The sequence below is a fragment of the Alexandromys fortis genome, unplaced genomic scaffold, assembly GCF_014885135.2.
Source record: "Alexandromys fortis isolate MF-2015 unplaced genomic scaffold, M_Fortis_MF-2015_v1.1 scaffold_6, whole genome shotgun sequence".
Classification (NCBI taxonomy): domain Eukaryota; kingdom Metazoa; phylum Chordata; class Mammalia; order Rodentia; family Cricetidae; genus Alexandromys; species Alexandromys fortis.
In genome coordinates this window covers 19,677,491-19,701,905 of record NW_026067902.1, presented here as the reverse complement: position 1 = coordinate 19,701,905, position 24,415 = coordinate 19,677,491, and the positions used below count along the sequence as shown (strand labels likewise).

General features: G+C 48.5%; 1 protein-coding gene across 1 annotated transcript in view; it reads right to left on the bottom strand.

The window, feature by feature from the left end:
* Positions 1 to 24,324, bottom strand: part of Dnajc17 (DnaJ heat shock protein family (Hsp40) member C17) — a 31,260-nt gene extending 6,936 nt beyond the window's left edge. Inside the window, exons 1-10 of the mRNA XM_050132849.1 lie at positions 24,138 to 24,324; positions 5,109 to 5,178; positions 4,802 to 4,860; positions 4,486 to 4,573; positions 2,993 to 3,078; positions 2,622 to 2,718; positions 1,994 to 2,037; positions 1,107 to 1,184; positions 594 to 674; positions 5 to 115 (exon numbers count right to left, since the gene is read on the bottom strand). Of these exons, the coding sequence (XP_049988806.1) occupies positions 5 to 115; positions 594 to 674; positions 1,107 to 1,184; positions 1,994 to 2,037; positions 2,622 to 2,718; positions 2,993 to 3,078; positions 4,486 to 4,573; positions 4,802 to 4,860; positions 5,109 to 5,178; positions 24,138 to 24,215 (792 nt within the window). The 5' untranslated portion in view covers positions 24,216 to 24,324. The remainder of the gene's footprint in view (positions 1 to 4; positions 116 to 593; positions 675 to 1,106; positions 1,185 to 1,993; positions 2,038 to 2,621; positions 2,719 to 2,992; positions 3,079 to 4,485; positions 4,574 to 4,801; positions 4,861 to 5,108; positions 5,179 to 24,137) is intronic.
* Positions 24,325 to 24,415: the final 91 nt, after the last annotated feature.

Genomic DNA, 24,415 nt, shown 5'->3' with positions numbered 1-24,415 from the left:
TTACCTTTGATAATCCAGCGTCACTGTGATCCACTGTGCCCTGGGGCTGTCCCTCCAACCAGGAAATCTTCAGAGGGTTGTCCACCAGGCCCACTTCATTTCTGACAGCCAGCTCCTGCCAAACAGAGTCTCTAGTCTCTGCCCATCTGATCCAGCTATAAGGGGCTCTTTCTACCCCATAGAAAGACTAAGACAAATATAGACTTCCAAGCAGATCTAGGTAACCTCAGCAATCTGCAAACAATGCTATGTGGGAGAGTGGAGTAGATTCACCTTCTAATTCGAAGAAAGAAAAAAGAATATTCAGGGTTGGGAGGCCATGCTGGGGCAGGGTGGAGGCCATGCTGGGGCAGGGTGGGAGGCCATGCTGGGGCAGGGTGGGAGGCCATACTGATGCAGGGTATATGGTGTGGTATGGAGTCGGGAGAGCCAGAGCATTCCCCCATTCAATCTTGAAGCCAGGAGACCTTTGGGGAGATTCAACTCTTGGACTGGCCTGAAGCCCCATAGGCAGTGTGGGGACCTGTGAAAGTGGGCTCCTGCCCAGAATGACAGGACTTGCCAGTGCCACACAAACCCCATACAGCACTCACCGCGGCCCTGACAGTTGCAAACTCCACTATGGCGTTGCCTGCCTTCTTTCTGGAAAGCACCAGGTTGAGAACCTCTCCATACTGTGGAGTCAAGAGCACACAGTAAGTACAGCTGGACACACAACACGGCCCGCTATGCTACAGTCCAACCTGGAATCCGTTAGGACTAGGGACCCAGAGAGGCTAAGCTGGAGAGAGCTGTTTTCATTTCCTAAGGTATACAGGACAGCAACGGGGAGACAGGCAGAGCACCAAGACCTAGGCTAGCACACAGCAGCGCCGTCTCAACTTCTGGAAGAGGAAAAAGGAGGGGGTGTGCCTTCCAGACAGCCACCTCCGCTCCCCAACACATGCAGCTAAAGCCTGAGCTTTAAGGAAAGGGTTAGGTGCAGGCAGGGCAGGAGAGCTGGCCAGAGTCTCTAGACAGAAAGAAAAGAGTAGGTAGCAACATCTCTACTCAGGGCATTTGAGCTCTGGCCTGGACAGGGAGCGGCAGATGTCAGCAGAATCCACCTTCTGCAAAAGTCTCAGGAGGACATCTCTGGAGTAGCCACCTTGGGATTCATCCTCCTTCTCGCACCTCCACTTCAGCTGAAAGACAACATGACCATCAGCCACACCAGGCTCTACGAGTGAACTCTGGTGATTTAGACTATCCAAGCTATGCCTCCTGTGGAAACTGAGAGGGAGGCAGCCTGATTAATCTTAGGAACACTTTGTATACTCTAAGAACCCATCTCAAGCAGGCGGTGATGGCACAGCCTTTAATCCCAGCACTCAGAGACAGCAACAGGCAGATCTATGGGTATGAGGCCAGCCTGGTCTACAGAGTGAGTTTCAGGACAGCCAGGGCTGTTACACAGAGAAACCCTGTCTCAGGAAAAGAGAAAGGAAGGAAGGAGAGAGGGAGGGAGGGAGGGAGGGAGAGAGGGAGGGAGGGAGGGAGGGAGGAAGGAAGGAAGGAAGGAAGGAAGGAAGGAAGAAAAAGAGCCCATCTCAACTGGAAGAGATGGTTCATCAGTTAAGAGCGATTCCTGAACTTCCAAAGGTCCAGAGTTCAATTCCCAACAACTACATGTGGCTCACAACCATCTGTAATGAGATACAGCGCCCTCTTTGGGCCCACAGGGATACAGTGTATCAGACAGAACACTGTATACATGATAAATCTTAAACAAACAAACAAGAAAACCAAAAAGGACCCATCTCAGAGGGCTCCTGAGGATGTCTTGCCCACACCAGCCAACGTTCCAGCCACCTGGTGTGACAAGCTCTGAGGCTCAGTCAGGGTCCAGGCCCAGGATGGTGGAAGGATGGAGAAGTGGCGCCAGTTTCCCACAGGAAAGCACCTGTTCTTGCCGAGATCCACAGTGCTGTGACCACAGACCCTACAGACTCACCTTTAGCTTGGGGGTTCCTTTGCCTTCAGTATTTTCTGTTCTTCCTAAAAATATTGGAAAAAGAAGAAAACTAAAATTTCAGAGTCCTAGGTCCCCCAAAGGAGAGGCAGAAGCTGACCTCCTGAAGGTCACCTGTCAGCTCTCTCAGATGGAAAGCTGAGAAACGCATCTTAAGAGCCAGAGGCAGACATAGGCCATTCAGCTTCACTGAGGCCAAGTACCCCAAGGCCTCTCCCCTCAAGATCTACTCCAAAACAGAGCTGCCAATGCTTGGGACTGAGACTTGATTTTTTGTTTGTTTGTTTTTTGGGTCTTTTTTTCTAGACAAGGTTTTTCTGTGTAACAGTCCTGCCTGCCCTGGAACTCGGTTTGGAGACCAGGCTGGCCTTGAACTTCACTGAGATCCGCCTGCCTCTGCCTCCCAAGTGCTGGGATTATAGGCGGGGGCCACCACCCGCCTGGGACAGGGACTTGTAAAAAGCACAGAGGCTCCCACAAGAGGTATCACAGTAGGATGCTGTGGACCACCACGGGGTTGTCAGGGTCCCGGCAGGCGGGAGCTCTACAGCCACTCCATGAACGATGCGCATCGGCCCTGGAGGAGACACAGGCGAGTGTCTACTCTCACCTCGCAGCCTCTGCTCCCGGTCCTGGCGGATCTGCTCCTGGACCAGCCTTTGCTGCTCCTCCAACTGACGGGAACCCTCTTCTCGAAGGCGTGCAATCTGCAGAGCAGGGGGCGGAGGGGGGATAATTCTGCGCAGATCCAGTGCCAGGCTGGCTCACCTTGTGAAGGTCCCTGGGAGGGTCCGCCTGCAAGCTAGGGCTCAGCAACCTGTGGGCGGGACAGAGCACCAAGCTCCCACAGGAGACAACCTGTGGGCGGGACAGAGCACCAAGCTCCCACAGGAGACAAGAGTGAGCTCACCCACACAACAGCCACTCAGGCCCCTCCCACTCCAGCCGCAGTGACCCCAGGCCAATGGGTCTGGTGCTCACCTCCTGTTCTAGCGCTGTGGTACTCCGGCTCTCCTCCTCTTCCTCACTCCCCTGGGCCTGGGCCTGCCGCTCCCGGGCCTCCAAGTCTAGGCACAAGGGTTGAACGGTTCAATTTCTAGTCTGCATGTCTACTATGGCCTGTGCCCACCCCAACTCTGGCTGCTTCCCCCACACCTCAAACAGGATGTGCATCATACGGCAACCCTGCCCATCTCTTGTGCCCACACACCCCAGTTACTTTACACTGCAAAGGGGCATACGCAGAAGAGATATGGCTCTGGAAGAGGAAAACAGCTCATACCGACCAAGCAGGTTCTCTCCACAAAGCAGGCAGAGCACAGGTGGTGCTGTGTCAGCAGCCCGGGGCCTGATATCAAAGGTGCCGTGGGTGGAGCTGCCAGCCTGTGTCACTGTGGTTTGGCACCACAGCCTGAGCGGGGCTGTGCCTCAGCTGTGATTTATTTCCCATTGCTGATCTCCAGTTCTCACTGTCTCCCTTCCTCACTCACCGTGGCCCCAGCTCCAGTGCCTCTCCTCAGGCAGCCTGTGCTGGTATACTCCCACACCCCAAGCCCTGTGCCAGCCAGCTGTGTGACAAACCCTCCTCTCAGGCCCAGGGCTCACCGCTTTCCTCTCTGCCTATTCTTTATTACCTGGAACGTGCGTCCCTCTGCCTCCCATCCCGTGTTTGCCCTTGTCCGTGCTAAGGAAGTGTTATACCACTAAGCTAGGCCCTAGCCCATTTATTTGTTTGGTAAATTCATTAAAAGTGATTGAACTGGGGCTGGTGAGATGACGCAGAATCTCTAGCCGTCAGTGTGAAGATTTCAACTCCTGAGCCCCATGGAAGGGGAGAACTGGCTCCTGCAAGTTGTCTTCTGACCCACAAGTGCTCCACGGTGGGTGTGTGCAGACCCACACTAAATGAACAGATATAAAACAAACCCTAGAAACTGAGCTGTGATTGGCTCTCTTGAGCTCTGGGGACGCTTCCCAGAGTGGAGGCTTAGCAGGAAGCAGCTGGAATGAGCGGGAAAGAGCCAGCTTGGACTGGAGATGAGAACACTGACTCACCCACCTAACTCAGAGTGAGTTCCCACTCAGGCAAGCTTCTGAATTCTAAAAAATATTTATTTCTAGCAACACCTCTGAGCTAAAAAAAAAAAAAAAAAAAAAGAATTTATTGTTACTTTTCTGTGTGTGTTTTGTCCGCCTGCACTGGTACCTGCAGAAGTCAGAGGAGAGGATTAGATCCCTGGAACTGGAGTTACAGATGGTTGTGAGCTAAGAAAGTGAACCCAGGTCCTCTGCCTGAGCAATAAGTGCCTAACCACTGAGCTACGTCTCCAGCCCTAACTCTAACTCATAACTGGTGTCATTCCTGAGAGTGCCTTTAGCAAACCTGGGCAAAGGCTCCAAGAAGAAAGCTGGGGGACACTAATGACAAGGGCCAAGGGAAGCCGGAGGCCAGCCAGCCTGACAAGGTCACCCACCTAGCTTCACTTTCTTCCTTTTCTCATCAAGTCGCTGGGTCCTCTCTGCTGCCTGCTTCTTGGCTCTCCTCACCTTGTCATACGCGGCCTGGAAAATGGAACAGCGCAGCAGAGTCAGTCAGTAAGAAAGGAAAGCTCCGGCATCTTCCCGGCCCAGGACTCAATCCAGAGTTAGCAGCAGGTACTGTACCACGCAGAGGGGCGAGGGCTCTCACATCCTGGTGCTACTTAAGCCAGCCCCCACGGGACTGGGGACACCTAGACGGCAGCGGTCTCTAACCACTGGGCACAGTTCAGTGAAGGAGGTACCACTTACCCTGGCTGCAGCATCGGTCAGTACCTCCAAGGCCTGGGAAAGCTGGTGGAAGAGTTCAGCTACACACGACAAAAAAGCAAGAGGAGAGAACAAAATGGAGCTGGGTAGTGACAATGGAATCCTTAAAAAGCCCAGGTCAGCACGACCGGCCAACAGTGAGCAGGAAGTGTATCCACAATCGGCTGGACACCCCATCACATGGAGTGAACTGGGACCACTGCTCAAGGCAGGCCATGTGTGTCTACACCCAGAGCACAGACACCCAGTGCAGCCCCCCACCCACACCCAGGGTACTCGAGGGCCTCACCTGCTCTGGGGTTATCTGGATTTTTGTCTGGGTGGCAGGAGAGCGCTTTTTGCCTATATGCCTTCTTCACCTAGAGGAGTCAGAAAACACAGTCACACAGCGGATGCCTTCCCAAGACATGTGGGGATCAGTCAATCCCATGCACCACAAAGCCTACAGCTCCCTTTGCACAGCGATCACGACACCCGGAACAAAGAAGGGGAAGGCCGTGACGGAGCTGCACTGACACCCAACAGAAGGGTAGGGCCTGATTCCGCAGAGCGCCCAATCTCATCATTCGGTCCTGGTCTCGGGACAGCTGCCTGCTAACAGCTACTGGTACACTCTTGGTGGGCATGGTGGCTGTGGCAACCTTTCTGAAGGAAACTTTAGCTGCCAAGCTTTGTTATTACACATTTATTTATTTTAACTTATCTTGTGTCTCTGTGGGTTTTTTTTTTTTTTTTTTGGTTTTTTTCTTTCGAGACAGGGTTTCTCTGTGGTTTTGGAGCCTGTCCTGGAACTAGCTCTTGTAGACCAGGCTGGTCTCGAACTCACAGAGATCCACCTGTCTCTGCCTCCCGAGTGCTGGGATTAAAGGCGTGCGCCAACACCGCCTGGCTTCCCATAGGCTATTTAAAACTGCTCCCCAAAGAAGGAACACGTGATCTTCTCGGTTCGCCTTCCCACCCCCATCTCCGTGTTTTCCCGGAAGGCCACCCAGGAGCACTGGTATCATTAAACCTGGGCTTCTTTTAATTTGGTCTGATTTGGATTATTGCATCTGCAGAGGTTTGTTGGGCCAGAAAAACTTAGTGGTTAAGAGCATTTGCTGCTCTTGGAGGAACTGGGTTCACTTCCCAGCACCCACGTGGTTGCTCACAAGCATCCATAACTTTAATTTCAGGGGATCTAGTGCCCTCTTCTGGCCTCCACAGGCACTGCATTCACATTGTGCACAGACATGTATGAAGGTAAAACACACATAAAACAAAAATAAGTAAACCAACAGCTACCAAGAGGTTCTTTCACATACGCCTGCTTAGATGTTCCCATTAAAGTGGTACAGAATCACAGATTCTGCTTCTGAGGTCTCTGCCTCTCACTTGTGTTTTTCTGCACCGGTTGGTGACCTGCTGCATAAACTCCTGGAGGAGCAGCTCAACACTCTGGCTTCCTGGTTTCTCAGAGGGAACTAATATCACTTCAACATTCAAGTTAGCTAAATAAGGACTTGAGAGGCAGGCAGGCAGGCAGGAGAGTCCTCTGCTAGGCTGGTACCTGACTCAAACTACCTCCAGAGCCACAGAGTCCAGGATCTCTGGGGTTGTGCTGCCACCTGCTGGCCTCAGCCAGCCCCACACCCACACCTGCCGGGTTAGTCTGGAAAGCCAGACGCAGCTTGAAGAGACCCCAAAGGCCTCCTGCAGTAAGAGAGATGTTCCTCCCTGTCCTCCCCACCTCTCCGATTGCCTACTTATTATGCATGCCCCAGACCACATGCTCACTGCCCCAGCTCGCCTCTTAAAAAATTACAATGAACTGGGCACATTGTAACCCCAGCCATCAGGACACACAGGCAAGAAAATTGGAAGCTCTGGACGTAGACTAGGGTACAGATAGATCTAGCTTGCTCACTTATCCCCCTTAGATCTGTCTAATGGCATTAGATGATTTAAGATACTGTAGCTCATTACCTCATTTGTTAAGTTCCCTGCCAAATACAGACAGGTGTGCCTCTTTCACAGGCTTCATGGTCCAGGACTAACAGATTTCAGATGTGTTTTTCAGAGGTTCAGAGCTTCAATTTCCTTTGTCTTCTAAAATATGCATACCTTTTAACCTAAAGCCATAGCTTTTTGCTATGACACCAAGATGTAAAGCTGTTCCAGTTCTCTTACAGATACCTACAGGTTCCTGGAAAAAGTTCTGCTGCGTTATCAAAAAATCTGGTCTGCTAAAGACTAACAGTACCCAGAGCATATTTTAACCCCGCCCATTTTTAAGCATATTTTACAGGTCACTCCTGCTGCCTGGGCCAAGACCAACTTACAAAGCGCTCTCCAGACAACGCCAACACCTGCACCAGCTCCTGGGACTTCACCGTGGTACCAACTCTCCTGGCTCAAGGACACCTACCTACTAAAAGCTGGTTTATCTGCTCTTGTGTCCAGTTATACACCCGAGCCTCACCTGTACAACCAGGGCACTGCTCTGTCCCATTCTTTCTGACAGCTAATGACCCTTCCCATGGCTAGCCCCATCCACAGGGCCAATAATAATATTTTTTCTCCTAGCCACCTGCCTTCTCATCTTCCTCAAGAAACAGCTGCCTGAGGTCTCCAGGATGACAGTAAACCGGATGCCGCTCCAGCCACACCTCTCACTGAGCGTGAGCCCACCAACTCCCAGCTCTCCCCTCTCCCACATCGCCCCAGGCCCACAGGAAGCAGCCAGACTTGAGCCAAAGCCCCTTTATCCAAGGAGTCTAAAATGTTTGGTTGAGGGGCTTCACCTCAGCTCACTGGTACCCCTTATCCAAAAAGCCTGGAATGTTTGGTCAAAATCATCACTCCAGCTCCCTAACAGCCTTTACATAAAGAGTCTGGAATATTATATTCGGGGGCCTTATCCCAGTCCCTGGCACCCATCTTTGGATCACTGGGCAGGAAGCTCCATTTCAAGCCCCCTCCCCTGGGAGTTGCCTTGGTCTGAACTCCACCAAGGGGTGACCCCTCCCCAGGTTACTTAGGCTGTCCCCCAGAGAGTGTACACATAGTCTCTGGGTTTTGCATGGTCTCCCCTTCTCTCTCTTCCCTCCCCATGCTTTTCCAGGGACACCCAGGAGCGCTGCATTAAACATGGGCATCTTTTATTGGTCTGATTGGAATTATTTGTGTCGGCGGAGAGGCTCGTCTTAAGAAATGTTCCTAATTAAGTGTGTGACACCAGGCCTGGCAAGCAAGGCCTCTTCTAAGAATCTAAGATTTTTAAAATTATTTGTGTCTGTGTGTATGTCAGACTCTCCCCACCCCCACACACATACAGTTGAAGGAGTTACAGGCAGCTATGAGCCACCTAACTCAAGCCCTCTAGAAGACTGGTACATGCTCTTACCAGCTGAGACATCTCTTCAGCCCCCTAAGATTCTAGAATCTAGAAAGTCATATAAGATCTCTAAATGCTGCTGTTAATTTATAGAGTTATTCATAACAGGAAATAAAAATCGTTTAAATTCCCAAAGAATAAAAACAACAACTAGCCGGGCAGTGGTGGCACACCTCTAACCCAGCACTTGGGAGGCAGAGCAGGCCGATGTCTGTGACGTGGAGGCCAGCCTGGTCTACAGTGTGAGTTCTAGGACAGCCAAGGCCTCACAGAGAAACTCTGACCAAAACCAAAGCAGCAGCCAGTGCTTACCTAATACTTCCACAGACAGGCCCTCCTTGTGCTTCCATTGTCTCCATTCCTTTAGCCCCAAAGGACCCCTTGAAGGGCACCTGTGCACCTGTGTGCTGCTGAAATCACTGCGTCCACTCTCGCCTAGCTGGGAAGGACGCTGGTGTAGAGTGTGGTATGGGCAAAGCAAGAAAGGAAGTGGACCCGGATTTCTATGGAACTGTAATTCCATGAAAAGTTGCTGAGGGGATGAGGGTGAAGGCCAGTGCCTTTCAGAGTACAGTGATTCTGGACTGTAAAGAACGTTTATAACCTGTGTTTCTAAACTAGGAAACATGAAGAAATGGGCCAAGGAATCATTTCTCTCAAGAAATCAACAATTGGGGCTGGAGAGATGGCTCAGCAGTTGAGCGCTCTTGCTACTCCTCCAGAGAACTGGTTTGATTCCCAACACACGTCAGGCAGCTTACTGCCATCTGTAATTCCAGCTTCAGGCGCTTTTCTGGCCTCGGAGACCGCCAGGCACAGATGTGGTACACAGACACACATGCAGGCAAACCAAAACACCCATACATTTAAAATAATTTTAGTATTTTTTGGTTTTTCAAGACGGGGTTTCTCTATGTAGCCCTGACTGTCCTGGAACTCACTCTGTAGACCAGGCTGTCCATGAACTCAGAGATCCTCCTGCCTCTGCATCTCAAGTAACGGAATTAAAGACATGTGCCACCACCACCAGACTAAAATAAATTTAAACAATTTTAAACATTAAAAAAATTTCAACAGGGTTGGAGAGACGGCTCAGTGGTTAAGAGCACTGGCTGCTCTTCCAGAGGTCGTGAGTTCAATTCCCAGCACCCACATGGTGGCTCACAACCATCTGTAATGAGATCTGGCACCCTCTTCTGGTATGTGGACATACATGGAGGCAGAATGTTGTATACATAATAAATAAATAAATCTTTAAAAAAAATAAATAAAATTTTAAAAATTTCAACAAATTAAGAATCACCATGAATAACAACAATCCCTGTGGTAGATACTATTACCCTCGTTTAACAAATGAAGAAACTGGTATAATAAAGACTTATTTTCAGTATATAACTACACGCTGAAAATTCATCAGCAAAAACCATGCAATTACTATATTTGACAAAACCTGATCTAGCTGGAAATATAACTCAGTGGCAGATTGGGCAAGGCCTTGCATTCAGTTCCCAGGCTCACACCTACACAAAATCTCCAGTGAAACAGTACTGATCCCCAGCCATTCACTCCTTTACCCCTACTAGATAAAAATATAAAAATATTCATGAAAGAGGGTTATAGTTGGTATTTACTTTCTACAATGAGTTTAAGCAATAAAAGTTAAAAACGTAAATAAATAAGGCCTTTTTGCCACACTACTCTAAGTTAAAAGATATGTTTCAGCAAGAGAAGGTTCTAGAATTGTGAAAGGTGCATTTTCAAATTCAGAATCTTCCTTACACTAATGGCAAGACTTTAGGCAAATCACTGAATCTTGCATGTTTTCGGGCTCTAAAGGCCCACATCTTAGCGGAAACAGTGTGGCAATCCACACAGTTCCTAAACCTAAAGACTGTGCTGACACGTCCCTGTGATCTGCGTCCCTATGATCCTGGCATCAGAGAGGCTGAGGCAGAAGGACCAAGGGCTCAGGGTCACCCTACAGCAAGTTCAAGGCCAGCCTAAGTCAAAGGAGACTCATAAACCACACCTCTGATCCGGTACTCAGGAGACAGGCCAGCCAGGGCTACACAGTGAGACAATGTTGGAAACCAAAACAAAGGAACAAACAAAATACAAGTTCCCAAACCTCTCCCTCACCCATTCCATGACAGACAGCAAGTAAGCCACTACAGCACCTGCAGGACTCAAGGAGTCGACCCAGGACACAGGTGACCCCAATCTGAACGGTCTGTGTGGACAGGAATGGTGTCAAGTCTGCTGGAGACAGTCCTAAAGTTCAGTCTGTGGCTGGCCCCCAGGAGCTCTGAAATACTCTAATTAGCCAAAAAAGTAGATAGCTTAGGTTTCCAGCCTGAGATCTCCCACTGGTCTAGGAAAGCTGGCCAAGTACGTCTGTCTGGATTAACGAGTTATTACTATATTTAGCTGCTCAGCTACCCTGGACAGAGCCCTGTCCTGGGTTTGAAGCTGGAAGGCTAGTTCTGACTTTGAACCAGTTGGCCTGGACTTTAGTGCTTTCTTACAAACTGGATCCTAGCTCTGTCCAGCCCTCCCGGCATGACTGGTAGCTAAAGAATTTGTCACCGGGTAAAGACAACTCTCCCAAAGCCATCTGGTCTCAATTCTCAAGGCTGCTTCTTCAAGGTGGGCCTGACGGCCTTCAGAGGCTTAGGCAGAAGTATTAAAAATTCAAGGCATAGTTGGGCGTCATGATTCATGCCTTTAATCTCAGCACTCAGAAGGCAGATCTCTGTGGGTGCCAGGACTCAGAGCTACACAGTGAAACCCTGTCTTAAAGAAGCCGGGCAGTGGTGGTACACAGCACTTGGGAGGCAGAAACAGGCGAATCTCTGTGAGTTCAAAGCCAGCCTGGAACACAAGAGTGGGTTTCAGGACAGACCCCAAAGCTACAGAGAAACCCTATCTCAAAAAAACAAAAACAATAGTATTACAGAAATAACACTATGGAAATATATATGTATACCTATATATGTGTATATATAAATATATTTCCTTAATATCATATATATATGTGTGTATGTATACAAGGCTTCTTTATATAGTAGCTATTCTAAATATTTATTTATTTATTATGTATACAATATTCTGTCTGTGTGTCTGCCTGCAGGCCAGAAAAGGGCACCAGACCCTATTACAGATGGTTGTGAGCCACCATGTGGTTGCTGGGAATTGAACTCAGGACCTTTGGAAGAGCAGGCAATGCTCTTAACCACTGAGCCATCTCTCCAGCCCCCTATAGTAGCTATTCTAGAACTTGCTCTGTAGACCAGGCTAGCTTTGTATGGAGAGATCCATCTGCTGTCTCCCAAGGGCTTCATGAATAAAAATTTTCTCAGAATGCAACAAAGGACAAAGGACGTAGTTCATTGGCTGAGTGCTTGCCTAGCATGTGTAACACCCTGGGTTCAACCCCTCAACACCATCTCTAAAAAAGAAAAGAGTTCAAGAAAACAGTATTATATCTCGAGCTTGGCCGGGTTGGAAAGGAGAAGGACTTTTAGGAAGGAAGCAGTTATCACTGTCTAAGGATGCACTGAGGACAGAGACTCAGCTAGAGAGTGGTTTCGGGTGCCAGGAAGGCTCAGGCAGGGTTACAGTAGTTGCAGCGAGCTGCCAACCCCCATCTTTACCTACAGGTTTCCTCTAGTTCTCCTGGGCTCACCAGCTCTTGGAACACCTGCATTCCCGAAATGTCACAGAAGGGAGAAGCTGGGTGACAGTCCAGGTGCCCTGCGCAGATCACAGCATTCCAGAGGATCAAGCTGTCTCCAAGGCACGGCTCCAGAATGACAAGGATCTCAGGTGACCAAAGGCCCCAGAGGACTTTAAACTTCTTTTCTTTTTGAGGTAAGAGTCTTACTATTTAGCCCTGGCTGGCCAGGATCTTGCTCTGTAGACCACGCTAGCCTAGAACTCACAGAGATCCACTGGCCTCTACCTCCCAAGTGCTGGGATTAAAGGAGTGTACCACCACATCCACTGAACTTTAAACTTTAAGGCAGAAAAGATTTTAGGTGTTTTGACATAGGGTCTCATGAATCTCAGATTGGCAACAAATTCAAGCACACATCTCAAAAATGACCTTGAACTTCTGATACTCCTGCTTTAAAAAAAATCATGTATTAATCTGTGTGTGCAAGCAAGCATGTATCTGTATCAAGAGGCATCAGATCCTTTGAAGCAAGAGTTACAGGCAGCTGTGGGTGCCAGGAACCAAGCTTGTGAAGCCCTCTGCTAGAGAACTGGGGTTCTCTTGAAGAACAGAAAGTGCTCTGAGCCACTAGCCCTTTACTAACGTTTTTATTGTTATCGGTGGTAGTGTAAGAACCAAAGTTAGCCTGTAAGTGCCACTTGCCCAAGGACTGATAACTTTCTGGAATGCAGGGGGTGTGGTTCTTGGGAAATAACAAGCCACGTGCCTTCACTCCCCTGGACAAGTTTGCTTGCACTGGATGCACTTGATTAGCTATGGGCAGCTTGGTTAGCTATAGGCAGGTTAGCTATGGGCAGCTTGGTTAGCTATAGGCAGGTTAGCTATGGGCAGCTTGGTTAGCTATGGGCAGGTTACCTGGGGAGGAAACACATCAGGATGTATGCTTGCCCCTGAGTGGACCTAATGGGAAATATGTAGGTCTGTGGTTTTGCCTTTCTAAGCCTCTGCAAAACATGACTCATAGCCATTTCCTGGGAACCCCGGAATGGATCTGGTCAGAGTCCATCATCTGGCCAGTATTTAATTAAAGCTTGCTTCAAATTTGGCTCAAAATTGTAAAACTGGTTTTTCTCTCATGATTCTCAGGTTTAAAAGTGGTAGTTGATTTTGTTTTGGAAACAGGGCCCAGAACAATGAAACAAACAGCATCTATAGGCATACAACAAGTCTCTGTTGCATGGAGGGGGCAGACATTCGCTTACTTTCAACCAAAACAATTAGAAAGCCTCCATTAGTTCGGGCCCAAAGATGAGTAGAAAGATGGGTGCTCTCCTGCCCCCCCTCCACCACTATCTCAAACCTCCCATCCTGCCTGCTAACACCTCTCAAGAAAACCAAGTCTGAGCCAGATATGGTATCCCCCACCTTTAATCTCAGCACTTGGGAGGCAGAGGCAGGCAGATCTCTGTGAGTTCATGGCTAGCTTGGTCTACAAGGTGAGTTCCAGGGCAGCGAAGGCTACACAGTGAGACCCTGTCTCAAAAACCAAAACAAAATAAGCAAAAGAAGTCCAGGAAAGATAACTTACTGAGGGAGACTACCAGGATAACCACAGTGGGGACCAAACATTAGTGCCCCTCAGCCCATATCACAGGGTGGGGGTGGGGTGGAAGGAATAAAGCATCAACAACACTTAGCCCCTTCCCAAAGCTCCATGACGGGTCCCACAGATCACAGCAGCCCAGCAGAGGTGGCACAAGCTGGAGCTCGGCCACCTTCAGGGTGCTTTGCCCCAGGCACCCATCAGGGCCTCTGACAATCTTCCTGTCTCCAGTTTCACCTCTTGAGGGGAAGGAACTCCTGACTCAGCCAGAAAAGCAAGGGGTAAGGGATCCAATAAATAGAAACAGCCATCATTAACTTAAAAGAAAGGTGCCCTACAAAGAACAGATCATTATTTTTTTAAAGGCAGCTGTCCTTTCTTGTAGTAAAACGTGGAGCCAGGTAAGTAATTAGACCCAGTTCTCAAAAGCCAGGCCAACAGGTAGCACTCAGACAAGGACACACAGGGAGGCAGTGACAACAGACACAGAATGAACAAACCATCCGGTGAAGCAGCTAGAAATCCATTACCGGCTCCTGTTCCCACAGGGGAACAGTCTGTGATCACAGCCTAGGCACGCATTTCTCCCCAAGCTAGGAGAGGCAGACATCTTGTTCCCTGGCCTCTATGGCAGTCGGATGAGCGGCCCTCAGTCCATCTTCTTTGGTGGCCCCACCCTTTTCTCTCTCACTTCTAAACCTCCCTTCCTTTGGCCCTGTCAACACCCCAAATTCCAGGTGACCACCTGGAACCTAAATGAGCCCCCTTTCCTCCCTCAGATGCCACCCTCTCTACAGCCTCATCTCTTTCTTCTTCCCTTTTCTAAGCACCTCACTCTCAAGCTTGGATCCCAAAACCTTTCCCACCGTCTTGCCTCAGGCTGTTGATTTCCAGCCACCAGGTCCACGAGGTATCCTGGTCTGGCTGCTCCCACTCCCCATTGCCCACTGTCACCCTAAACCCCTACAGATCTGGGCCCCCAACCAAGAGTCATTCTGCCTCTCTCTCTGAGCTTGGGCCTTCCCACAGCAAATTCACCATACCCTTCCTTCATAAACATGACAGGTTTCCTTCATAAACATAAACACACACACACACTCTACTACTCGAGAACAGCAAGAGTAAAGGAAAGGACTGTACAAATGGAAATGATTTGAAAGCTGCCTCCGCCGAGATGGAAACTGGTGTCTAACATTTCCTGGGCCCCCCAGCTCGGTTCACACCTGCTGGGCTCACAAGTGTCAGGTGGCTTTACCACGTGGAGTCGTCTCTGTTGCTCATACAGTGCTGGGGACCTCTGGGACCCACGGACGGGCCTGCTTACCCTAATTGCTCCTGGAGTACAGAGAGTAGAACATTCAGGTCTGGGCAGGGGTTCTGCATTTATTAGTTGCCTTATGCCAGGTAAATCAATTAACCCCTTTGAGACTTGGTTTTCTCATCTATAAACTGGAGTTACTAGTCCTTGCCTGCCTCCCGGCCTGGTTTTGAAGACATCAAATGAACTAGGCATGGGAAAGCTCTCTGCTACCATATAAACGTGAGGACCACTGTGGACGCTAATGAGCAGGTTCAAAAGCAGAGTCATTGCTTTTTAGCAGGCAGCTGAGCAATTTCAAAGCTCCAGAACTGAGTCAAACATAGAGACCCATGGGACCTGGAAGCTGGGTGCTAGTACCTCCCACAACGCCTGGACCTTGATGAGAAGAACTGGTGTCTTCCGGTAAACAGTTCTCAGGACCTAGTCTAGAAGGGCTCTCTGCAGACACACCCCAAATCCACAAATGACCCCCAGATACCCAAAATATCCAATTTAGGTAAAGGGCCACCACATTTTCAGGTTCATTTCCTGCTGCGTCCTCAACAAACACTAGGCAAAGACAGCATCCCTTGTCCTACACAGAACCTCACAAATCTCCATAACTCCAGTTTCAGGGACTCCAAAGCTCTCTTCTGGTCTCCACAGACAAGAGGCATGCACGTGATGAACATGTAAACATGCAGGCAAGAAACTCATACATATAACATAAAAATAAATATAAAAAAAAACTACTACCAAAATTGGTTGGTGGCACATGCTAGCACACACCAGATACCCCAGCACTTGAGACTGTGCAACAGGAGGGTCAGGAGTTCAAAGCCAGGCTCAGACATAAGGGCAGCCTAGGCTACATGAGACTCTGTCACCATAAAATAACTAAAAATCAAAATGTGGTTTGAAGAACTTTGCTTTATCTAGTGATACCCGTGAAGATCAAGTAAGCTACATAGCCTTCAAAGGGTTGCAAATGAAGGGCCGGGTTGCTGAAAACAGAAGGAAAAACTCACAGGGACTGGAAAGTCTACGGCACTGAGTCCTAGCCTGGGCTGACACCCTGCACTGGGTAGTCTTGGACACAGAGTCCCGGCCTGGGCTGACACCCTGCACTGGGTAGTCTTAGACACCGAGTCCCGGCCTGGGCTGACACCCTGCACTGGGTAGTCTTGGACATGTTTCTGAGCCTCTGTAGATCAATGACATCATAATCGATAGAACCCTTCTGGTTCTGTTGGTTGGTTGACTGTTTATCCCACTTTAGGGTGTTCTACCTGCATTTATGTCTGAGTACCAGGTGTACCTGGTGCCCGTAGAGGGGAGAGGAGGGCACCGGGTCCCCTGGAACTGAAGTTATGAATGACTGTGAGCCAGCACCATGAGTGTGGGAAACCAAACCCAGGTTCTATACAAAAACAGGAAGCGGCCTTAACCACTGAGCCATCTCTCGAGTCCCCAACTATGTTGATAATCTTTTCCCCTAAGGTTTTGGTCAAAAACACCTTCTCAAGGAAGCCTTCCTTATCCTGTCACCCATGTTTGTCTTTTCATTCCTACAGTATTTCCCTTGCATAGCTCTACTGAGCCTCCTCCACCTCAGAGTTCATGAGTACACAGTCTGAGCTGGCAGAAACCAGAAATGACATTTTATTCGGCTTTCACCTCCCACATGCCCACCTGGGACCTTGCCTGTGGTGATAAACTCCATCAGTTTGATTTGCATGATGCTCAATTTTGTTTCACTGACCCTACCTCCCTTCTGTCCTGACCTCTGCCTCCACTGAGATCCTCTGGAGGACAGCTCAGAGAAGCTGGTGCTCTCCTTCTACTATATGAGTTCTAGGATCAAACTGGGCTATCAGGCTTGGCAGCAAGCACCATTACCTGCTGAACTGTCTTGCAGGCTTATTTAGGCTTTCTGAGACACAATCTTGATATGTGGCCCTGGTTGGCTTGGAACTGTGTATACCAGGACAGCCCCAAACTTGTGGGCAATTTTCCTGTCTGTGCCTTCCAGGTGCTGAGATTACAGATGTGCACCTCACAGATAAGTATTTAACTTTAAAACATACAATGAATGAAGCGTGGTGGTGCCAGCCACAGTCCCAGTATTTGGGAAGGAGAAGCAGGAGGATCAGGCATTCGAGACAAGCCTGGCTTACAAGAAACCCTGTTGCCAGAAACAAACTGCAGCACTTACAATGAGAATGCAAACAGCAAGAACCACCTGGTAGCATGCCAGTGCTGAACTGTGTGCTGGATACAGATCCTGACTCACAGCAATGCAGTCCAGAGCGGCTGTCGTCACTTCCACTGGGCAGACGGGGAAGTCACGGCACAGAGAAGTTAAATATTTGTTCACAGTTACCAATGAGGCACGTCATGAACCATGCTCGGGCAGTCTGACTCCAAAGTCCTTTCCTTTCCACTGCAAGTGACACATTTACAGTTCATAGCAATGCAGGGTGTTCCACATTGCTGTCCACCCACCTTTAAACCATGGCAGCTATGACAGGCAGTAATTCTTGACCTCACTGAAGATAAATTAGAAGAACTCTTACTTTATACATGGCATGTGTCTATAGGCAATCATCTGATTAGAAAATGTAAGCTTGGGGCCGGAGATGGCTCAGCAGTTAAGAGCACTTATTGTTGTTACAGAAGGTCTGAGCTCAGTTTCCAGAACCCTCATCAGGTGGCTCACAACCACCTGTAATCTAGCTCCAGGGGATCTCTGGCCTTCGAGGGCAACCTGAATCCCTGTGTGCTTGCCCAACAAACGGACACATACACATGATTAAAAAAAAAAAAAAAAAAACTTGAAAAAGAAAATGTGAGCTTCTAGGAAAATCGCATTCGCCTCTGAATTTCAAAATGATGATCCAGAAGCAAGAAACAGAGGCTAGAAGCAAAACAGAAGTGGTCACTCACCAGGGACAACGTCGGTTCATGCTTCTATCAGCACCAGGCACAGCCTGACATCCAGCAAGCACTTAATAAAAATGTCTCCAGGCCATGAGACAACTCAGAGAAGAGTTGCACTTAGCATGCACAGGCCCTGGGTTTGATCCCGGCACCAGAAGTAACGTTTACAGGAAATGTTTCTATCCTCCTCACACAAGTGTGTTTCTACAAACACACAGGAAGGGAGGAAAAGAAAGTTTGACGTGGTGAAGGTTCAGGTGGGCACCTGGTATGCTGCGGTCAAATGTCAGGGATGCAAGCAGAGAGATGGGCGACCTTATACCTACTTGGTGGGAATGTAAGTCACTACAATCTTTCTGCAAGGCAGTCTGCACTATGAATCATAATATTGTAAATACATTAACTTTTGGTCTACTAGCTTCACTGTGCCTGAGAACAACACTGTATGCTCATTCACCAAGTGTTTACTGAACATCTGTCAAAAGCTAGGCATTGTTCGAGGAGCTAGAAACTGCAGCAAACAAAACAGGAAGTCTCTGCCAGGATTCTCACACCCTGATGGGAGGGGCCAAAAGTGAGCAAATGACATTAACATGGAGCTGTGAGGTCTCGCACCTGGAGAGGCAAGGCTCCTTGAAGGTGAGGGACAGCTGAATAGCTCATGGGGAAAGCCTCTCTCCCACCTGCCAATTAGATGGTCACCTGCCAAGAGCAGAGAATGTTCTAGCAGAAGTATTGGGTGTAAAAGTCCCCCAAAACAGGTCTGTTAAAACAGGTGAGTTTAAAAACCAAACCAAGATGGGTGGTGGTGGCGCACACCTTTAATCCCAGCACTCGGGAGGCAGAGACAGGCAGATCTCTGTGAGTTGGAGGCCAGCCTGGTCTACAAGAGCTAGTTCCAGGACAGGCTCCAAAACTACAGAGAAACCCTGACTCGGAAAACAAAACAAAACAAACAAATAAATAAAAACAGGCTGCTCTTGCAGAGAACCTAATTTTGATTCCCAGCACCCGAAGGTGCTCATGCCATCTATAACTCCAGTTCTAGGTGACTGGACACCCTCTCCTGACTTCCCCATGTGCATGCATGTGGTGTACAGACACACATACAGGCAAAATGCCCAAACACATGAAATTTTTTAAAAAAAGTCAGGTGGTGGTAGGATTAAAGTGAGTTTGAGGCCAGCCTGGTCCACAAAGGGAGTTTCAGGACAGCTAAGGCTACACAGAGAAAACCTGTCTCCTCAGCCCCGGCCCCCGAAAAAAAGTCCAACAATCCTCATCGGTGGCCCATTCATTGTTATTCAAAACATAGAAAATAGAAGTAACACGTTTTGGCAATGAGGAGGGTTACAGCACAGCTGCTGTGGATGGTCAAACCGCAGGTCCTAGGAGACTCCACATACAATCAACATATGGCCCAGTGCCTCTGGACTGTGTCTATAGCCAAAAGACTTTTTTTTTCCTCTGGTTTTTGGTAGTGCTGGAGATCAAACTCCAGGGTTTGCAACACAGGGAGTTCTCTACTACTGAACTACACCCCCACAGAATGCAGAGCTCAGACAGATCTATCTGTGCAGCCGCGTCCACAGCAGCTTTATACACTGTGCTGGGAAGGCTAAACAACCCGAACAGTCATCAACAGATTAACAAATACAAACGCATGCGATGGAATTCCGCCTTAGAAAGGAAGGAAATTCTGACACAAGCCACAACACGGTCAACTCCTGTAAACACTGTACTGAATGAAAGAAGCCAAGTACAAGAGGACAAGTATTACCAGCGGCACAGAATCACTGCCACAGAGGAAAGGAGAAATGCAGCTAGGAATTCACGGCTTAGGGGAAGAGGAAATGGGAATTTATATATTTGCTACAAGGTTGTATTTGGGATGCTGGAGAGGTTCTGCAGTCGGAATGGTAGCAACAGTAGGACAGCAATGTGAATGTTCTTCATACTACTGAAAACCCTGTTCAAACAGGAACAAAACGCCCAACTTTGTTACGTTACATATGTTTACCACAATTTAAAACATAAGAAGAGTGAGGCACACACCTGAAATCCCAGCACCTGGGTAGTGAAAGGAAGACCAGAAGTTCAAGAACTGCCTTGGCTCCGTGAGAGCCTAATAAAACACCAGACTAAGGCAAGTTCCAGAAGCAAGAGTGTATTGGGTTTCCTGGGCTCCAGAGGGATAAGAGTCTGTCACCATCACGGGTGGAAGCATGGCAGCAGGCGGGCATGGCGACTGTAGCGACAAACTGCAAGCTCACGGTCTGAGTTCTCGAAAGAGAACACTTTAGAAATGACTCAACTTTTGTGGGTTTCTGTTGCTGTTTTGCTTTGTTTTGAGGCAAGATTTCTCTGTGTAGTCCTGGCTTGTAGACAGAAGCCTCTGTCCTGCCCGGTCCTGCAGCCGTTCAGCCATTCAGTCTCAAATCAATATACAGAGGCTTAGATTAATTATAAACTGTTTGGCTCAGGCTTATTATTAACTAGCTTTTTGTTTGTTTGTTTGTTTCTCTGTAACTTTGGAGCCTGTCCTAGAACTAGCTCTTGTAGACCAGGCTGGCCTCAAACTCACAGAGATCTGCCTGTCTCTGCCCGCCTCCCCCCCACCCCCCCACCCACCCCCCGCTGGGATTAAAGGCGTGCGCCACCACCGCCTGGCATAACTAGCTCTTACGACTTAAATTTCACCTATAATCCTTGTCTGTGGTTAGCCACGTGGCTTGGTACCTTTTCTCAGTAAAATATTCCCATCTGGCTGATGACTGACTCTCTTGTGGGGACCCACAGAAGTGAGCCCAGTTCCACCTTGACTAAAGGTCAGAGAGTTTGAGCTTATCTTACTCTTTCAAAGTTGTTGACAACAAGTGTGGCTACAAACAAGAAATCCTGACCTAGGGTGTGGTTACTTGGTGTTCTGGACTTTAAGACTGCCCATAGAGGTAGATCTGCTCCACCCTGACCAAAGGTCAGAGAATTCAAGCCTGTTCCTGCTCCTTCATTTTTTTTTAATATTTATTTATTATGTATACAATATTCTGTCAGTGTGTATGTCTGCAGGTCAGAAGAGGGCATCAGACCCATTACAGATGGTTGTGAGCCACCATGTGGTTGCCGGGAATTGAACTCAGGACCTTTGGAAGAGCAGAAAATGCTCTTAACCACTGAGCTATCTCTCCAGCCCCTGCTCCTTCATTTTAAAACAGGAGGCTTGACATAGGGAGTGGCTGCTTACAGGATACTTGGTCTAGGATGCACACCCTGCATATCCTGCCCCAAACATCAAATGCTTTACTCAGGGAATAACAGATGTCTCAAGTATTGAAGCCAGTAACTGTTCTGGTTGTCCTTCAAGTCATGCTAAAGCCTTCTTCCCCTTCTGGATTGGGGTACATAGACGTACGGAAAATAAATGCTGGCTGATTCAGGGCTCAGTATTCACTGAATTTCCCTCCCAATGATGTTCTGTGTTTCTGTCTCTCATTTCTCCCAAATCTCTGTTCTTTTTGCTTACTAATTCTAATCCTGATGCAACATGCAAATTTTGTCAAGGCTAGACCCCGACACTCTCTGCCTTTCCTCTTCCCAGAATTCTCTTAGTCTGGTCACCCCACCTATACTTCCTGACTACTGGCCAATCAGTTTTATTAAACTAATAAGAATGACAAATCTAGCGGTGATGGCGCACACCTTTAATTCTAGCACTTGGGAGGCAGAGGCAGGCGGATCTCTGTGAGTTCGAGGCCAGCCTGGTCTACAAGAGCTAGTTCCAGGACAGGTTCCAAAGCTACAGAGNGTTCCAAACCCGATTCCAAAAGAACACAAAAACCCTGTCACAAAGAAAAAAAAAAAAAAAAAAAAAAAAGAATGACAAATCTTTACAGTGTATAAGAGCATTATCCCACAGCACTGGCTATCCTAGAACTTGCTCTATAGAGCAGTAGACCAGGCTGGCCTTGAACTCAGAGATCTGCCTGCCTTGCTTCTTGAGTTTTGGACTTAAGGGGTGTGCCACCACAGCCCAGCAGATGACCAGAGTATTTTAACTCCCAAAGCCTGCCTCCAACTGACATACTTCCTCCAACAGGGCCACATCAAACAGCGCCGTAAACTGAGGAATAAGTGTTCAAATGCTCAAGACTATAAGGGACATCTCATTCAAGACATCACAATTACCATATGGCAATCCTATATTTAATATTTAGCATCTTGAGAAATCTCCATACCATTTAACAATACCCATACCACAAGCAACACTCAACAGTTCCAATTTCTCTGCATCCTTAAATTCATCCGTGTAGTTACTTTGGCCTTGGAGTTTTATTTCTCTATAACAACTATCCTTGCTGATAGGAAGCAGTGGCTCACCCTAATTTGCTATTTGTGTTTTTGAGACATGTAAACCAGACTGTAAATTCAGAGAGATATGTTGTGGAACAATTTTTGTACATTGTAAATATGTATTACTCTCATTGGTTAAAAAAGAGCTGATTGGTTCATAGCTGGGCAGGAAGAGACTGGACGGAAAAGCCAGACTAGAAGGACACTGGGAAGAAGGGTGGAGTCTCAGAAGTTGCCAATCAGACACAGAGGAAGCGGGGGTATTATGAAATGAGGTAACAAGTCATGAGTCACGTGGTAGAACTTAATAAGAAATATGGGTTAAGTTGTAAGAGCTAATTAGTAATAAGCCCGAGCTATTGACTGAGCATTTATAATTACTGTTGAGTCTCCGTGTTGGTTATTTGGGAACTGATGGGTAGGAAAGAAAAGTCTACTTACAGAAATCCACCTGCCTCAGTCTCTCAAGTGCTAGGATTAAAGACCTACCCCACCATACCCAACCCAGTTACTTTTTGAGACACACGGTCTCACTTAACCTGGAGCTCACTGATTTGGCCAGACTGGCTAGCCAGCAAGCTCCCAGGATCCTATCTCTGCCCCTCCCAGCACTTGGATTACAGGTATGCACTTGCACACTTGGGTTTTATATACGTGCTAGGGACTGAGCTCAGGTCCTCACCCTACCAATGGAGCCTGTGTGTATCTGAGTGTGGATATGCACACAGAGCTGTGGATACCCAAGGAGGCCAAGGACATCTGGTCCCCCTGGAGCTGAAGTCACAATGACACCAAATTCAGGTCCTCTGCATTCTTAACTACTGAACCACCCCTCTGCCTCACTTTGACCTAAAATAAAATTTAACTTGAGTTGACTGGGATATTTTGTTGTTTTGTTTCCTTGCTTGTTACAATACAATACTTTCAACATGTTAAAAACCATCCTGAGTACATACTCGCTAACAAACAGTCATTGGGGGCCGAAGAATGGCACAGCAGGTAAAAGAATATATTGCTCTTTCAGGGGACCCACGTTCAGTTCCCAGCATCCACATCAGGCAACTCATAACTAATTCTAGATCTCACTCACATATTCACACACATACACAAATTAAAAGTAATAAACTAGGGGCTGGAGAGATGGCTTAGCAGTTAAGAGCCCTTGTTGCTCTTGCTGAGCTCGAACTCTATAAGCTGAAGTTAGCCTTGAACTCCTGATTCTCCTCTCTCCAGCTCCCAAGTGATAGCATTACAGGCTTGTACCACCATGCCCAGCCCGGTGGGCATTACTTTTTATCCGATGAACTTCCCCTGCCTATACTGTTAGAATTACCATTCAATCCAGGAGTAAGCAACAGAAACCTTAAGTACATCTTGATCTGTCTCACTCCGGGCACCTTGATCAGCACTTAAAATAAGTGGAGCGCCAGGCAGTGATGGCGAACGCCTTTAATCCCAGCACTCGGGAGGCAGAAGCAGGCAGATCTCTGTGAGTTCAAGGCTAGCCTGGTCTACAAGAGCTAGTTCCAGGACATGTTCTAAAACTACAGCGAAACCCTGTCTCGAAAAACAAAACCAAATAACTAAATAAATAAAAAGCGGGGGAAAAAACAGAGCTCTCTGGGTCCTAGATTTCAACGCCAAATCCAGGGCAGGAGGTGCTGAGGGGGGAGCGAAGAGTCTAGAGAACTGTCTTTTCTTCCCTCCCAGGCTCCACCTAAAGTTGAAACAGTTTAGAAACTGAAACGCCTCCATACACGCTGTGCAACTGCTGTTGCGCAGGCGCAAAATAGCAGTCCTGTCTCTCATATTCGAACTGGCCTCCACACACATTGGCGGCTTCAGGACAGCGCAGTCACACAGTTCTCAGTCCTCGGTGCCTCCCTTCCTCCCTTCCGAACGAGGTCCTTACGCCTTTCAGGAAATGCCCAGCACCCCCCCTCCACTCCCCACTTTGTAGGCATTAGGCCGGTACTCGCTCCCAGGCCGGGATAGGGCGGAGCCTAGAGAGCCGGGACCTGGCGCGGCCCAGGCGCAAGGACCGAAGAGCCGCCATGCCTTTCAGGTTCTCACCTCTTTGTCTGCCGCCTTCTCCTCAATGCCAAGCAGCGCGTACAGATCCATCTGTAAGAGCTCTTTAGTCACCGCCATGGTTCAAGCCTTGTCCGAATTGATACTACAATTCCCAGGAGTCTGAGCGCGCGCAGGGAGGGGTACGGCTTGGAGCCGGCCAACCGCGCTAAGCCCCCTGGGAATCGGCGCGATCCAGTTTAGGTTTGACTGACTGTGGAGGAGCGCGCCGCGGAGAATGAACTACGACTCCCAGCATCCCACACTCCGCGGCCGCCCGC